This window comes from Diaporthe citri (assembly GCF_014595645.1).
Source record: "Diaporthe citri strain NFHF-8-4 chromosome Unknown scaffold_2, whole genome shotgun sequence".
Taxonomy (NCBI): domain Eukaryota; kingdom Fungi; phylum Ascomycota; class Sordariomycetes; order Diaporthales; family Diaporthaceae; genus Diaporthe; species Diaporthe citri.
The window spans coordinates 4,781,869-4,799,307 of NW_025064847.1; the positions used below are offsets into that span (position 1 = coordinate 4,781,869).

Genomic DNA, 17,439 nt, shown 5'->3' on the forward strand with positions numbered 1-17,439 from the left:
TTCTGTCACGCAATTATGTGATGTCTAGATGAGGCTGACCAGCCAGCCTTGTCACACACACCGACATTGGAAAGAGGAAAAGACACCCACGGTGGCTGACGCTGCAGGCGCCCCCTCCTCTCTTTAAGAGAACAGTCGCCCTGCCCGGAGGCTCATAGTACATAGGCACAGAACCTCAAACACACAAAGCTCAGATGACGTTGGCGCGGCGCTGCCACGGTGCGGACGACAATTCGACGATGGGCTGCAGTAGACCGTAGCCCATCGTCGGATTCAATATGCACCACCGATTCAAGGTTAAGTCTGTGGGCATCAAGTAACTTTCGGCGGCATGTTTCAAAACATATGGGCTCAATCCCACACAAGCTCATGATCTGCCTCAGACTAGCCTCCCGGCCTCTCGACACACTATAGTCCGTATTCGTACTTCCGAAACAGGAAATGCATTCGGCGCAGTGCAATGGATAAAACGCATGGTGCGTCGTAGGGTTGCTGCTCTGTGGGCGCTTCTGCGATGGTAGGTCGATGGCATCCAACTGCCGCGACCCAAGCCCGCGACTCCAGGCATCGTCCGATCTCGTCGAATGCAATCAAGCCCTTGGCGCCACCCACCACCACCAACCCATACCTGGGTGTGCGCCGCGGGGACCGTCCCGCGCCATTGTTTATCGTTCCCGCATCGCTTCCCTAGGTCCCCGGCGTCGTTTCAAGGACGGCCTTGACCATCGCGTTGCCGATCTTGGTAGCCTCAGTGAACCGCGGCTCGAAGAACCGCTGCGTCACCTTGAACCGCTCCATCCACGTCTCGAAGTGGCCGAGCGAGACGCACTCGGCCCACCCCCGCGCGGCAAATGTGAACTCGAGGTCGTCGGACCGGAACGTGTTGTCCTCGACGGCGGTGCGCAGGGCGTCGTCCAGGCGCTCCGGGTGGCGGAACAGGTTCTCGGTGACGCCCAGCCACAGGCGGAACAGCGGCGTCGAGCAGATCATGTGGTCGTAGGGCACGATGCCCAGGGCGCTCCAGCAGTCGACCATGGCGAGCAGGCTCAGGTGGTTGTTGGGCAGCGCCTTGCCCTCCTCGGGCTTCTTGCCCAGGCTGAAGCGGTCGAGCAGGCTGTCCTGCAGCAGCGGCGCCGTCGGCCACTTGGCCTCCTCGTCCTCCTTGCCGAACACCTTCTCCTTGGCCGCGTACACCCGCCGCCGCAGCTCGTCGTGCTGGCCCTCGAGCATCAGCTTGTACAGCTCCGTCGTGCTGCGCGCGTACTGCGTGATCTGCTTGCGCGCCTCCGGGTTCAGGATCGCCAGCCCCGCGTACACGTGCCAGTTCTGCGAGTAGATGCGCAGCGTCAGGTTGATCTTTGCGTTCTCGATGCCCCCCACGTACCGCGCGCCCTCCCAGGGAAACTGCTGCATCGCGTGCCACGCCTTGCCCATCGACAGGAACGCCACGTGCGTCACCGCCTGCGTGTCCGCCGTGATGCGGTCGTGCTCGCGCGCGGACAGGTACACGTGCTTGGAGTTGAGGCACCGGAGGACCGCCTCGACCCTGGCGAACGCCCCGTCCGACGCGCGGTGCTTGATGAGGACCTGCGGGCTCGTTGGTAAGTGGTTGCTGCCCTGGCGAGGTTGCGTTTCCCGGGCAGACTTACCAGAGGCTGGCCTCGAGGGTCAACATTGGGTCCGTGTAGGGAGTGGCATGAGACAATGTCGACATCGGGAGGTAGGTGGGCCTCGAATGCCTCGATCTCGGGCGCCTTGCAGGATGTCTGGCCGCCGACGATGGCGTTCAACTTGGTAGCTGTGACATAATTAGGTGAGTGACTCTTGGTGCCATAGTCTGGACGGATGCGATCGCACAAGGGCCATATTCTTTCACGACATTGCCAAGCACAGCGGCTTCTACGCTGTAGAGGATGTAGTCACTCGTTCTCGAGACAAGATGTCCATTTTGGAGGATTTGTATGTTATTCTAAAACGGCCAGGTCTCAGCATGCTGCCTGTACTAGGTTATGCTGAGGTACATGGGACGTGATGGCAAGACCGTACATTGTCGGCGAACTCCTCTCGCAAGCCCTCAAACTTGTCCATCCGGTCACAAGCCTTGATTCTGCCCCACACGAAGACCGTTAGCATGACCACTCACGGTGCTATGGCAAGCGTAGAGCTGGCAAAGGCCTAAATCTTGAGCGAGGTCAGCTGTGTTCCCGACCATTGAACGAACAGACAGAAGGTGTATGCTTGTGCTTCAGACAAAGTTTAAAGGTAGCTGAGATTTTTCATCATGGAAAGCCCATCAACCGAGATGGTCAATGGGCGATACTCTAGCCAAATGCACTCAAGTCATCATTGAGGAGGAGGGGTGTTGGTTGTGTGGTGGAAGGTAGTTGCTGGGGAAGTCACTTACCAGATCAACAGCAGGCCACCATCCTCTGCCTGGGACCGAATGAGATGAGAAAAGAACAGGCGATTACCTCCAGCCAGCTGCAGCGAGTCGCCGAGCATACATCTTGCCCATATCGCCCATGCCAATGATGCCGACAGTGAAGCCCTCCATGCCCTCAGGCACCTGGGAGGTTTGCGATGAGGCAGCCATCTTTGCAGATCAACCAGCAACTGAGAGTGGCACAGAGCTCGCAAGAAACGGATCACATTCTAACAGCTCTGATGCTCTCGTGCACAGCTCTTTGCTTCCCGATGCGAGGAAGGTGTGAGCTGCTGCTGTGTGATGTTGACAATGACAAACGTGGCGCAAGACAAAGCTTGAGTTGGTGAGATCGTCGAGTTTTCATATCAAAATTTACGGCCCGGAGGAAAGCTTCAGCGAGCTCCGTGGCTTTGGGCGCTAGGCCGTTCTTGGCTGGGACCCACCCTCGTCGACCCAGGCACCCATGCTCATCAAGTTCCCCACCACCTTGGCCGCTCCTCACAAGCACCAGGGTACCTCGTCAAATAGCCTGCAAAAACATGTCCATTCAGCATTGTCTGGTATGAACTGCAATGGCGGGTTATCCGAAGGCATTGTACAAGTATCCCATGTGCGTTAGGCAACGTTCAGACCTGGGCAATGCTGCGACGGCGAGTGTCCAAAACAACACCCGGTCTATTCACTCAGGCCCTTCTCCCTCGCCCTCTTCACATCTTTCCAGCACCTTTGCGCTGTAGCCTCTCTCACCCTCCTCCCCCACCTGACCATCCCGAACAGGCTTGCATTCCACACAAAACCGACCACCGCGACGGTCACGTACGTGTTCAGGTATCCCGTGGCCTCCAGCCATGGCGTGATGGCGTAGTTGATGGCGAAGCTGAGCGTATTGCGGATGAGCACGCACGTTACCACCATCCCGCCCGAAAGCTCGCGGTACGACGAGATCGCGTAGGTGAGGGCGGCAGAGACGCACAGCGCGTTGCTGTTGGCGAGCAGGAACTGGCTGAACACCAGGCCGAACCAGTGGATGTGGGAGACGACGCCGACTCCGTAGAGGACCAGGGAAAAGGGTACGAGCACCATGGACGCCACGAAGAGGTACAAGATGTGCTCTGGCTCAGAGGTCCCGTTGTTGCGCCGCGCGAGACGCACAGTCAGCATGCGCCCGACCTTGCCTGAGTAGTATCCGCTGCAAGCAGGAGGGTGTGAGTCTTGTGTGGACAGAATGTAAAAGAATACTAGGAGACTGTTATGATGGGGAAGCTGAGGTCTTACCCGGTAATGGTACCAACCACACCTGCAGCATATGCGCCCGACACATCTGTGGTAGACCATCCATACGTGGTCGTGTATACGGTCCCGGCGGTGGCATTCTGAACACCGGACCAGACGAGACTGTTGGCACCGTACATGAGACCTGCATACACCACAGGAGGATACAAAAAGCCTTTGAAGGGCGCGAGAGCGATGTCCAGGACGCGGTTCGGGCGAGGCTTATCCCTCAGGGTCAGCTTTTGCCAGTAAGTCTTTCGGGGCTTGATAACTTGGGCTTCCTCGATATCACTGCTGGGTGATGTTGGCAGCCTTTCTTTGGAACCGAGGCCCTTGTCAGCCGATGCCGCGTCTGCAGTGCTGCTCATGTTGGTGTTTTCGAGAACCGGGCTGGGGGCCTTCTCCTCGGCGTCAGGTACGGGGCTGTCCGCATGTTTGCGGTCGTAATTCGTCTCCTCCATGAAAAGGAAGCAATATATGAATGCGATGCCGTTGAAAATGGCGCACCACCACTGTGGCGATTCTGGGTCAACATTCAACAACCGTACACGGAAAGACAAGAGGCTGCACCAACCAAAGTCCACTCCCATCCCATGCCGGTATTGATAAACCCAGAGATCATCGGAGCCAGCTTCCCGGTTAAAGCAAGCGACCAACCGTACCAGGCCATATAGTTGTGTCTTTCGTGTATGAACCACTGTGGCCTTTCTGTTAGCACCGACGACAGAAAACTCGAGTTGATGTTTTTGAGACGGAATTACAATATCAGCGATGGAGATCTCGCAGAGCGACTCAACAGGAGCGCCGAACAGGCCAAGAAGGATACGGCTGGCCTCGTAGGTCCGAGAAGTCGTGCACAATGGTGCTGTGGCCATGATTATGATATTGGCAATGAGAGATAGCAGGTACGCAGGGCGCTTGCCGTACTGCAGAGCCAGCGGCTGCCATATAATGCAGCCCCATCCAAAGAACAGGAACTGTCACAGTAAGTTAGATCTCGTCAAATCTTTTTGTCGGCCAGAGTCTATAAAAAGTACCATGATACCAGTACCATTGTTCAGGTCTGTAAGCGTCAAGCCTGTCGCTTGTCTTATTGGAGTGACAACCGAGTACACTGCGCTGGAGGGTAGAGCTAGCAGAACAGTGTAAACAACGACGCATGAGGTGGAGAGGAGCTTCCGTCGGAACGACCAGTTGAGAGGGTCTTCCGGGTCATCACTTGGTCTTGGAATGAGCACAATGTCCCTCACACCCTTGCCATCTGCGTGTTTCGTTGCCATCGTCCCGTCCAGGTCGACCAATTGTGCTGTGCCCGGAGGTAGGGAGCTTGTCGATGCATCCTCGGCTGGGGTGGGATGCTGCGACATTTTGAAATATGTGAAGGCCCTTTTGCGAACTGTCGAACTAGATCGAGAATAGTGCACGGAGGAAGTGAGAGGCGTGATATCATTCCCTCAAATTCCACGTATTTATACGTTCAGGTCATGAGAGTAATCAAGAACGGCCGCATGGCACCGCACTTGTCCCCTCACGATAATATAGGCCAAGCCTCTCCATCACAGATTCAACCGGGTTCGTGCCTATCTTGATAAGCAGTATGCACGATGGCCCAGGATTGTTCAATCCACGGCTTACTCCAAACAGCTTGCTGCAGCTGATCGGCAAGATAAAGGATAAAAGCTGTGTTGCTATCGTTATAGTATATGAACACTTGGTTCCATGAAAGCGGTATGCACAGATAAAAAGATGCTCGCAAGCAGTGGTGACGAATGTTCCGTCAAGCACGGGTTCAACCAGTGATGTTTAATCCCAGACACCTACCCAGCCAGCACAGTCGCGTACTTGGCCGGATACCTTATAACCTAGCTGGTGTGCCCTTGGTCTCTGGGGAGAATACGTTTGGCATGAATTCTCAGGGTGAGTCCCGCAGGAGTGGGAAGATGGTACTAGGCTCCAGAAAGAATGGCTGCTCAGGAGGTTCACTGGGCCTGGCCAACAAGAATTCTATCTACCTATCCAAGATATTGAGTTCTAGTGCCGGAGAATGGCCCCTGAGCAGGGGCAGATGAGCTGTAGACGTCGGTGTGCACATCCATCTCAGACTGAGAATATCTGCACAGACGGCTCAAGTCCACTTTTTGAAGTGGATCTATGAGATAAAGTGTGCCTGGTCCATAAGAGTGCAGGCTTATGGCAATGCTGAGAGTTCTCTACACGACAGTGAACTCTGATGACCTCAACTATTGCGTGATAATGAAGAGACGGGAGGGGAAAGGCGCATGTTTATTTATTTTGTAGGAATCCGCGTCCATTTTGACCGCATCCCAAATGCTTGCTGATACCCGCAATCATGGAGATATACTAGTCCCGACTTTGTCTTCCTCATCAGGCCTGCGGACTACTCGGACACGCAACCGTTGAGCTGTAATTGGATGCGGCCGTCGCCCGTACCCACGTTCCGGTCCGACTGGACTGCATTTCCAGATCACTGCCGAGTTTCCGAAATTTCATCCTGTTGTACAAATACCAAACGATTATGGTCACACACGTAAACCCAGTAGTGACAACGAAATATAACCAGATGTAAGGAGAAACCATGGTCTGCCCCTGTTCAGGTTTCCAGTCGAAAAATCCCATCGAGAATAGAGTCTTTAGTCAAAAGTTAGCTTTGCTGTCCACTGTTCGTGTTCGATCAGGGGCCGTGAATGAACGGCACCATTAATGGAAGAAGTAAGGGCAAAGAAACAGCGATTCCGGATAGGACTTACTGCGACGAAAGTAGCGGGTAGAAAGATCATTGTCAACATGGCTATGGAGCGCATCTGCTTGCTGTCGCTGTGTGTTGCCTGGGCTATTCCGAGGTTGTATCTTGAAATGTCAACATTGGTTCGAGCATCAGCTTGGCCGATATTGTTCCATTCCTGCGCGGGACTATTAGGTTCTGCTTCACAACTCAAGATTATACTGGTTATAGGGTTCATCTTACCAGCTGGGTCGCTAGAACCATACCATCAGTGACCGTCACGCAGTCTCCTATTTTCTCGTCGAACTCCCCAATCAACTCCACCAGTCTCTGCTCGATTCGCTCTCCCGTTTCCGCAAGTTCTCGAAGTTCGTCAATTTGACGTTGTGTATGATTCCCTGGTGATGGCTCTTCAAATTTCATAGTTCGGCAGTGGGACTGCATCTTCAGCAGCTGGGCCTTCCATGCCTCGAGACCTCGCCTCAGCGCACTGACACCGAGCCACATCTTCATCAGCTCCTCCGGTGACTCTTCTCTGGCTGGGTTGCCACCTGCCGCGCTGCTTTGAAACGTCTTCTGCATAGATTCCGTGAATGCGGAGGGCTTGCTGATGCTCAAGGCCCTTTCGACGAGTTTGGTGACCAGTGGATCTACCTTTCCGAAGAGCCGGTCTCGCTCATGTTCTGCGAAAATTAGGGGCAGAGTAAGGGGGTGATGTACCGCGCATGCACTCCGCGACAAGCGCTGGTGTATCTTGTCTCGCGTGTCGTCGTCACAGCCGTACAGCACTGCTTGGGTCGCTTTGTGTTCGGGAGAGTAGGTCACGGAGAGCGCAAGGTCATTCTCCCAATTATCCGAAGACCTGCAGTTGTAGACTTTTGATAATCAGTGCCATGTTTTGAGTGCTTTCATCCAATTGGCCATACTGAGAAGGACTCACGGAGCACTGGGGAGGACTTGTGGGATTGTGTTGTGCGCTGGGCCACGAAGGTTGCCCTGGCACTGCGGTTGATGACCCGTGAGATAGACCCATAGATCTGCAGGACGCTGGCAACCCTTTTGCAGATGTCTTTGGAAAAGGGGAGGTAGGCGACCTCCATTCCCGGGAACCTTGGTTTTGCTCGTCCACAGAACCTGCGTCGTATCAGCCGTCGAACTATTTGATCTGGGCAGACGAGCATACGTTGATAATATGAATATGCTTACAGTAAGGTGATTCCATCTGGAGACTTTTTGCTGCGCATTTCCTCCTCCTGATGGTACGCCGTCAGCTGCTTGAGACCAGATCTGAGATGGGAAACCTTGTTCTGTCCTTCCATTTTGCAATTGAAACTCACGTTCTCAAGCCATTGTTCCCATTCTTCGTCGGACTCGAGACTCTGGGCTGTGACACAAGCATTGGTCTAACGCAGAGGTAAAAGTGAGTTCGGTGTCCAACTATTCTACACCGACGCGAATACACGCGGACGTACGTTACATTTTAATACCAGGCTCCTCATTCTTGAGAACTTGAGGGTCCGAAGGTCCTGGTCTCGCAATATTCGATCCGATGTGAGCCACTCCATCTTTTGTTTGCCAGACTTCACTTGAAGGTATTAAGAGGATAAGTAAACAAAGATTACTGATGTCGCAGTAGGTGGCGTTCAAGACGTTGGGTGCCACTTGAAACAGCTGTGGTGGGAGGTTTATGAATCCCAGGTCATTAATCGACTTCGCCGTCTTTTTCCTCAGAATTGCTACACTTGACTATTGCATTGTGATACAAGGTGATACAAGGCTCTGGTCCATAATCTGACCGCTTTTCTGCTCGTCCGCCAAGGACAATAAGCACTTCTTACACACCACCCCCACTAGAAAGCTCACTTCCCCATCGCCCGGCCTCGAAGCCAATACCGTGTGCAGTAGCTGCCGGGCAGTGGAGAGGCGCTGCACAAAACTTGCACTTTGGGGTAGGGCCAGATGCACACCTCGTCTAGCCCGTAAGAAAATCCAGGCTGTGGCGCTGACTAAATAAGTCTGCCTGGTCAGGTCAGCCTCTATAGATTGCAGGCCGACCGAAGACGATGTTTCCCCCTCGCGGGGTTGTAACCCCTCGTTCTTTTTCTACTTGGGCAAATAAGCAGAATGAGGCTCTGCTGAGTATGGAGCATTTAAATATCCATCATTCTCATCCGGCCAAATATTACTGTCCCAACCTCTTATTACTCTGCATTTGTCCATTTCGTGTTATTCAGTTGGCTCTACAGGATCCAACTCATGTTCAAATTGCTGTATACCAGACTCCGGTCCGTCTGGGAGCCACAAAAATCTCCTTCGATCATGGACTACCCTTTCAAATGTGTGCTTAGCAAGCAGTATAAGGATCCAGACAAGATTTCCCAGAAGCTTACTGAGTTTCTTGGAGAGAATGGCTGGAGTGAGATAGAGGTAAGCTTGTTTCGAAGTCTGGGGAGGCTTTTCGATGCTGATTGAATTAGGTAGTAGGAACCGAATATGTTATAAAAACCAAGACAGAACTCACTGAGGTACTGTGACTACAACTTATCCCGTGGTCTCCATGTCCAAACATCAGGACTGACACATCCGAATCAGGAGCAAAAGAAGGAGATAGAGAAGTTCTCCAAGAACCACTATTGATACGCTGGCGGTGCACATGCCGCACCTCAGCGTTATTAGCATTCCACTGTTTTAATCTAGTCTTACTCGCCAATAATTTTTCAATACCCTGTCCAAGACCTCAGAAAATGCGACACCCTAGACACCCCGAGAGACAAGATGTCCCAGGGATACATCCATCGTTTCAAACGCGACATTACAGTTTCCTTCTTGTTTTGATTTGCCAAAATTTTTATGCTGTGTAGGTTAGAAGATGCTCCCGCGTCTGAGCTTCCAGAGACTGGCACAAAGGGTGCCGGATTGGGTTTTACTGCGTAATCACTCATGGTTTCGCAGTCCTGGAGGAGTTTCTGTAGACGCTTCTTAACAATCTGGCTCCTGTCGCGCTTGGACTTATCCGCAACAATCATGCTGTCTGCAATGTAGTCGAGGAAGTCAGACATATATTGACTACGGGCACGTTCTGCGTGTCCCTTCAGATCTGTGATCCACTGGACAACAAATACGTGAGCTTCTTTATTTCTCAAGTGGGATTCCCAGGTGAATGACCTACCGCTTTTACACAGTCTTTGACTATGGAGTCACGATTTTCTCCAGACCCCGTGAGGGCATAGAAAGTATCAAACTTCATTTTCGGCCTGTCACCTCGCTCACTGAGCCGTTGATTTCTGAAGCTTTCAATGCCGGAGGGACCACGGAGAGCCCACGTGATGAATTCGAGGTACACGCAGCCGAGAGACCAGATGTCGAACGGTCTGGAGATGTCTTCTTTGAGGTCATATTCTGGCGGCGCATACGTCCACGTGCAGCCATTTTGATCCCTGGGTGATGCCTGCGTTGTCATGGCTGTGTGGAACGTGGTGAGGCCAAAGTCCGATATTTTCAAGACCCCCATGCCGTAATCATTCTCGTCCTGTTTGAACCAGAGGATATTCGGTGGCTTGATGTCCCCGTGTCTCCCGCAGTCTTTTTTGTTGGTTTTGAGTGCTGAGATCCACGACTTCCCTTTCGTCGGTGATGGCGGCCCTGTCGAAGGCTGCTGGACCTGGTCGACCTCTTGGATGGACAGCTTTGCGTTGTGTATCCCGTCCAGACCGTCCGCGAGGCCCCAGCATTGCTGTGCGATCCAGCATACCGTGTTTCGCGACAAGTTCTCATGGGCTTCCTCCCAGAGGCTGGAAAGATTGCCGCCGCAGGCCCATCTGAATAACAAATGGTACTTGTTGTCGTACTTGAAAGTTGTGAGGACATCGACCAAATGCGGCTTTTGTTTCGCTCTGATCTTCGTTAATGCTGTGACTTCCAGGCGGAAATGGGTCTCGTTCTCGGAGTTCCCTGCTTCAAGTGTCTTTAAGGCGAAATACTCGTTTTGCTGATTTTGTTCAAAAGAGTCCATGTCAGCATGCGATATGTGTCTTGGGGACCCTAGTTTAAGTGAATCTCAGCTTGGATGTATGAGTCGACTTACATGCTTATTAAAGTCGTGGTGTGCAGTATGAATCTGCACACGGACGACATTCGAGCTGCCCGAGGTGATTTGATTTTCTCTGTCAAAATGTGTGAAAGGCAGTACTGATCTGTCGTCCAGCTCCATTGCCACGTACTTCTCTGGAAGGAAACATGGTTTGTGCTGGCCCAACTGTCTGAAGATCGGCACGTGCACCTGGTACTGAATGACATCAAATGACATCCTGTCAGACATTCCCCACTGACTGAAGCATTCGAGCGCGCGCGGGCTCTTGGACTTCCTCGCCAGTTGAAAATCTGCGCCCGTTCCGGAACATTGAGCCAGGGGTAAGTCATGGTCGCGGATGTTCTCAGCGACAACCCCCGGGATCAAGCTCGGTCGATCAATAAGGACGAGTATTGCAAAGACTTGACGGGCGGGGCCACGATGGTTGCCTTCGGATCCAAACACGTACTCAACGATCTTGCTCGTTTCATCTTTGAGTGTGGTGGCAGCGTACGTTGAACAGTATTGCTTGACACTCTGGGCGCTTATTATTCTTTCGAGATCATCACTCGGTAAAAATGATCGCTTCCCAGTGTAAAAGGATTTTTGAAACGCGTTGTTCAGCTGGGATCGGAGGCTGTTTGTGTCTGGAGGCATCCTGCTGACAGGCGACGAATCGACGGGGGAGTTCCCAGCTGAAGAATAGACTGCAAATGAATCCCCTGTGGGTGAGTCGGTTAAGTTGGAAACGTCCGTGAAAGGACTGGTAGCGCTTTCTTCTTGGTGGCTTTCGAGCGCTCTTCCTGTGGTCTGTCGGTTCTGCTCTTCATCTTCGAGTTCTTTTGGCCAAGAGACTCTCTTCCGTACACTACCCCCTGAGTCTACTTTTCTGAGCTTCTGGATGCCCTGATGAGATGAATTAAGAAATTTTCACTGCCAACTTGTGCATCTTGTGAAGTACAAACCTCAAGGCCCTCGGCACTTGGAGAAAGCGGCGACATGGCACCTGGTGTATGGCGGGCCAAGGTGTAGTTATCGGTGGCCTGATCGGCAGATAGGGAGGGTTTTCAGTATATTCTAGGGCTTTTGAGACCGTCAGTTTAACTTGGGCGCAACCTCGTCTACAAGAAAGCAGAACGACAAGTTTTATGTGCCCGCTTCCACTCGTCCCATGGCTGTGCTGTCCTTCCAATACAACACTGAGGCTGAAAGCATGGTCCTGAGGATTTTCTTGTGGCATCAATGTTACTGAGCGCGAACTGCAGTTTACTCTTTGGATCATGGTGTGGTGTGCACACCTAGTCTAGTCCTATCTCATGGCCGATTCTCAAGCGAGATCCATGGCTCCGGATGTGCTGACATGATGGGGCAACACTCTTTCAGCTTCATTTCGTGTGGCTGTCAGAATACTGTCAAATTTACCCCAAAAAATTCAATTGTATCACTAGTTGTGCCACATAACCTCATGTAATGTGTGGCCGTGAAGAAGTTTGGCAAAATCCTTCTAGAATGTGGACCCCAAACCACAAGATTTGCGGCAAAAGGAATCGAATGCTCCTTGAGAGGGAGCCTTAGCCATTCGGGACTGGAAGAAGGTGGTTGCAAGAGGTGCGGAATGACCAGCATTAGATCGCGAGACAGCCATGTGTAGTCAGCTCCCGGCAGCCTGGAAATGCAGAATTCCTTTCGGGCAAAGCGACATAAGATTGCGCCACCGCCCAGCTAGAGCCTTATTGTATCGAGAGGACAGCCTCGTGAGTGGCCCATCAGGTATGTCGTGTAACCCTCCATGGGGGCTCGAGGAGACAAAATAGATCCTCCATGCCCCGACACTTTTTCGCGCCAGACACTGCCCCCTGCGTCAGCTGAAGGCCTTTGAAGCCACTCAAATAGTTGCATGTGCCCTCTGGAGCCATGGCTGTCTGGAACGAGCCTGCATTCGGCACACTTATTGGAATGGGATTCGCTCGATCTTCAAGCATGGCCTGCTTGCGCAGCCTTTGGCGGCCACGGTGCGCTTGCCCAACGGGCCTGAGGCACCCAGGTTGAATTTAGCCCCCGATTATATCGTTTAAATATAAGTTCAGGCGCATTCAGTCTGCTGACCATTGTCCCCGGGTGTGGCAAGACTGTGGCATGCCATCATCCTCCACCGTCCCATCCACATATTGACTCATCGAAACTCTGTCCTTGACCGTGTTTGAGGCCCACGGCCGTTGACGTTTTTACACCTCCGATAATGCCGTCCCAGTGAGTAGTCCTGAACCCACGCGGCTGTCGGGTCTGCTAACAGTTTGGTCACACAGGTCAAGTCAGAGCCCGAGAGTGTCCTCTGCAGGCAGCGCGGAATTAGGAGCGCCGGGGGCGCAGCGTCGAACCGTCATATCGCGACGACGGATCAATCCGTCGAAACTCGAGCAGCTTCTCGACACAAGATTTGAAGACTACAGTGTAGAGTTACAACAAGACCGACTTGTTGTTATTGCGACGAGGCGACTTTCGGACATAGAGATCAACAAGTGTGCTTGACTCGGTGGGCGTCGCAGTCAGGGACTATAGTGTAGTGAGAACATTGTAGGGATGGCATTGTTGGGATTGGACCAAGGCAAGGCTCACTTGTTATTGTATATTGACTCAAGGATATACACCGATGCATTAACCAATGCCTCCCTTGATCATGTCGTCTTAGTTGCCGACCGGTATTTGCGTAGGTCTTGTTTCCGTCTTTCAAAGGGCCTCCTATTCCTCTGGCTGTTATATAAAGGCAGAGGTGAGGTCCAATGGCCACCGCGTCAGTGTCCCAGCAGCCTCTCTACACGCCAGGCTGCCTATTCTGGGGCAGTGCATACCTCAGATCAGTAGCGGACAAGTCAAATTACTTGCAAGCCTCATCTGGAGCATCTTCCAACGCCAAATTTGATCGTCCTCCCGGCCGTCTTCATATTACCATTGTCTCATCTCAGTACACACTCAGCTCCAGATCTTGGGACTGAAGGCCGCGAGATCTTATTGTTGAGGATTAGTCCAGATCAAAAGATATATGACCACAGATTGGGGAAGAACTGTGAGGGATACATGTCACGAAGAATGAGTAGGCGAGGATGGGTGGAGGGTTGTGTTAATGTTGGCAAGTACGACCCTCGTCACTTGGAAGGCTACTTTAGTTATCCCCTCCGGGGCACGTAGCCTTTCAGAACTTAGACAGAACAATACCAATATATAATTGCTTCCCATATAATTATTATATGTATAAGAAATCTACTAATACTAATTAATGATTATAGGTATTATAAATTAATAAGGTAAAAGAAGCAACCCTATAAGGATTTCTCTAACCTGAAAATCATATCCTTCTTATTGGCAAGCATTACATAGCAATAACTACTTCTTTAAGCCTTCCTATATTATTAAACTTCCTAAGTAAATATTACAAAGATTAAATAAATTAAATGGCATTCCCTATGATATTTATATGTATATTTATTAATATTTAAGAAATACGCATTTATTATATATAAGACTTTATTAAAAATAAACTTATTATAAACCTATCTTTAACTCCTTTTTAAAACCCAGCAAAACTTAATAAAGCTTTATTTTACTAAATAAATAAAGCTTGTAATTATTATAACTATTAAATAAATAAAGCTTGTAATTATTATAATTATTAAAGTTAATGCAACGTTACGTTATAAGCAAGCGCAAGTTATGCACTACGTTTTTAGCTAATATGGAAGGACTTAATAATAGGAAAAAGCCTTAGCTTTTAAGGCCTAAAGGAATTAATAACTTTTTCCTTTTAATAATTATAACTTGCTTACCATTAAACTATTATTATTAACTTGCTTTTAAAATATTACCTATTTTATTAATATCTTTTTATTTTATTAATTTCACTCCTTATAATATTTACCATAAAAACTTATAAGAATAGCTAATAACGCTAAGGAGCTACTAGCTTTTATTAAAGGGTATATAGTTAATAAAATGCTTACTTAAACTCTAATTAACTTAGCTTATTATGGATATATTAACTTAAAATTATGGTTTATAGCTCCTATATAGGAAGCATTAATGAAATATCTAGTTACCTACTTAGCAAATACTTTAGCAAGCTATACACAATAAAATCTTTATAATAATAACCTTTTCATTACTTATTGCAAAAATTATATAGCATGGATATAAGTAATATTTAAAGCATTACCAAATTCTTGCTAATAATATTTAAAAGTCTTCCTTTAAATATAAGGCATTTATATAAGACGTAATAATTAACTTATAGCATTATAATTAATTATCATGGCCTAAGCTAAGGAAAGATTAAAATAAATTAATAATAAGCTTTATAATGCCTTATTAACCTTAAAATTAAGCATAAATAAATATCGCACTTAACTTTAAAAATAATAACTATAAGCATAGCCTCTATAAGCATTATAAATAGGCTTTAAATAATAATAATTGCTAAGAAGATAGTTTTTAAGATAACTTTTATTATTGCCACTAGCTTTGGGTATGTAATTATAAAACTTAAATTTAATAATGCAATTTATTAAAAATTAATATAGCTAGCAAGGCTTATTATTATTAGCGGAGAAATAAAGATAAAGCTTGTATTAGAAATATATACCATACCTAGTATAACCTTAAGTTACCTTAAAAATGCCTTTGCTAAATAAGAAGTATAACCTATATAAAACTCTTTCTTTATAATATATTTCTAATAAGCATTTAGATTTAATAAAGTTAGCATAATTTATAAAAACTTTTAATAACTTTTATAAGTATATTAAGGACTTATATAATTTGCTAAATAATAAGATAAAGATGTTTTTTAATATTTATTATTATGCTGAAATTTAGCTAAGTTAATTTTATATAGTTTTTCCTTAAATGCTTAAAGATTAAGTTAAGGCTTATTACTTTTATTTTATAAATTAAATTGATATGTTTATAATAGCATACTTTAAAATTAAGATGCATTTTAATATAAACCTTAATTATTAGCATTATTATATAAATTAAATGATAATAATGTTTATAAAGATAAGAGTATAAAACTTAAATAAAGATTTACATAAGGTTTTATATTTAATGCTTAATAAGCTATAATTTTACTAATAAGCATTAGGCTAAAACTATGCTAAGGAGGATAACTTAAGAATAACGGTAATTAAAGCTTATAAAGGAGTTCCTAAGTTAAAAATGGCTCTTTTTAAGCTAGCTTAATTATATAAAGAGTTATTTTTAAACCTAAAATTTATAGTAAAAACATAGCTTAGCTGCATAATTATAATTTATATTATAAATAAAGTCTTAAATTAATATTATATTAATTATAAATATAATAGCTGAAAGTTAAGAGGAGGATAATAGTTATAGTTTTAAGCGTTTTAAGGAAATTAAAGGTTTAGCTAATTAAACTTAAGCCGTTTAAGCTTTAGGCAGTTAAGATTTTATAATATTAGCTATAAAACTTAAAGTAATGATACTTATAAAGGAGGAGGAGGAGAATAATTTTAAAAGAAAAGATATTATATTTATAAGAAGGAGGAATGTTAGTTAATTAAATATTTAATTAATAAGTAATGTTTAGTAAGAAGAAGCTACTTGATATAATATAAATATAAAGGTTATAATAATAACTTTAATACTTTTTTAAGTGAATTTAAGGAATGTAAAATAGATAATAAAGATGAATTTTATAAATGTAAAGATAAATAGGATTAAAATAATAATTATAATAGCAATACCTATATTATAAAGGTAGGACTTAATAAGGAAGTTTATTATATAAATGTTAATTTCCTAGCTAATAAAGCATTTATATATTAAATTACAAGAAATAATATCTTTTAAATGGAGATAATCATTGCAGCTAGTTAATTTATCTTAAAGAATAAATATAATTAAACTTATTTTCAAGGAATCCTATTAAATATAAAAGCATTATTAGTGTTTATGGCTGGATATAAGCAATTTCTTGCATTATAATGAGAAGACTTAAAGTATTAAATTAATATAATTGCCATAGGAAAAGCTAAAGTTAAATTTAATGATGGAATAACCATTAATTTGCTTGGCATAGTGGAAATTTCCATTTTAATTGGTTGTATTAACTTTTATATTATTTAAGCATAAACCCTATTCTTGCTTTACCTAGTAAATATAAATAGGCTTTAAGTATATTATAATAATATTATAAATGAAATGGTTTTCTTTAATGGTGTAATTATTATATTAATACTTAGAAAATAAGGCTACTTATGGTTTTTCTTAAATTAAATTATTAATGCTATATATTTTCTCTTAAAGATAGAAATGAAGAAACTTTATTATTGCTTTAGATATTTATTAATAAATTAATTATGCTAAATGCTTAAAAAAGCTAGCAATTTAAATATTAATAAATAAGCAATAGTAGAGATTAAAAAGATATATTATTATTATTAAATAAATAGATTTATATTTAGGCGTTTTAAGTTTATATTATGTAATGATTATGAATTTAATTATAAAATCTTAGTTAATATAATGTATTTAAGCGAATGTTTAGTCCTTTATATTATAAATTAGGCTATTGCTTTTTAAAGAGCGAAATTCTTAAAATCTATATTTGCAAAGATTGCATAGCAGATATTATAAATACTTTGAATTAATATATATTAAGAATTATTAAATATTATTAAATATAATATAGGAATAAACTTTGCATCCTTGGAATTCCGTTTAAAGGCATAGATAATGGGAATTAAATATAAATAGGTCCTTATAAAGGTATATTAATTTATTAGGAAAGTTAAGAGATATTATTAAGCCTTTAAATAAGTATATAAAATTTTATATATTAAACTATATAATAGCATAAATAATGATGCTATCTTGCAAATGGCTGTAAAAGCTATTAATAATATTGCTAGATTAAAT

At 45.7% G+C, this 17,439-nt stretch overlaps 5 protein-coding genes across 5 annotated transcripts; 1 reads left to right on the forward strand and 4 right to left on the reverse strand.

Moving 5' to 3' along the window:
- Nucleotides 1-687: 687 nt before the first annotated feature.
- INS49_006862 (uncharacterized protein) lies at nucleotides 688-2,593 on the reverse strand (the record flags this gene model as incomplete). The annotated part of the gene is made up of 5 exons (XM_043167629.1): nucleotides 688-1,587; nucleotides 1,650-1,798; nucleotides 1,858-1,969; nucleotides 2,047-2,107; nucleotides 2,472-2,593. The coding sequence occupies 5 exons, from the start codon at nucleotides 2,591-2,593 to the stop codon at nucleotides 688-690; spliced, it is 1,344 nt and encodes a 447-aa protein (XP_043028773.1).
- A 507-nt stretch (nucleotides 2,594-3,100) lies between these two features.
- On the reverse strand, nucleotides 3,101-5,064 carry INS49_006863 (uncharacterized protein; the record flags this gene model as incomplete). Its single annotated transcript, XM_043167630.1, has 5 exons — nucleotides 3,101-3,614; nucleotides 3,701-4,209; nucleotides 4,272-4,394; nucleotides 4,459-4,674; nucleotides 4,735-5,064. The coding sequence occupies 5 exons, from the start codon at nucleotides 5,062-5,064 to the stop codon at nucleotides 3,101-3,103; spliced, it is 1,692 nt and encodes a 563-aa protein (XP_043028774.1).
- A 1,284-nt stretch (nucleotides 5,065-6,348) lies between these two features.
- On the reverse strand, nucleotides 6,349-8,005 carry INS49_006864 (uncharacterized protein; the record flags this gene model as incomplete). The annotated part of the gene is made up of 7 exons (XM_043167631.1): nucleotides 6,349-6,375; nucleotides 6,466-6,618; nucleotides 6,684-7,315; nucleotides 7,381-7,574; nucleotides 7,647-7,693; nucleotides 7,778-7,843; nucleotides 7,928-8,005. The coding sequence occupies 7 exons, from the start codon at nucleotides 8,003-8,005 to the stop codon at nucleotides 6,349-6,351; spliced, it is 1,197 nt and encodes a 398-aa protein (XP_043028775.1).
- A 1,283-nt stretch (nucleotides 8,006-9,288) lies between these two features.
- INS49_006865 (uncharacterized protein) lies at nucleotides 9,289-11,166 on the reverse strand (the record flags this gene model as incomplete). The annotated part of the gene is made up of 4 exons (XM_043167632.1): nucleotides 9,289-9,293; nucleotides 9,379-9,547; nucleotides 9,610-10,428; nucleotides 10,525-11,166. 4 exons carry the CDS (start codon nucleotides 11,164-11,166, stop codon nucleotides 9,289-9,291), a joined length of 1,635 nt encoding a protein of 544 aa, XP_043028776.1.
- A 1,582-nt stretch (nucleotides 11,167-12,748) lies between these two features.
- On the forward strand, nucleotides 12,749-13,038 carry INS49_006866 (uncharacterized protein; the record flags this gene model as incomplete). The annotated part of the gene is made up of 2 exons (XM_043167633.1): nucleotides 12,749-12,759; nucleotides 12,816-13,038. The coding sequence occupies 2 exons, from the start codon at nucleotides 12,749-12,751 to the stop codon at nucleotides 13,036-13,038; spliced, it is 234 nt and encodes a 77-aa protein (XP_043028777.1).
- Between the last annotated feature and the right edge of the window lie 4,401 nt (nucleotides 13,039-17,439).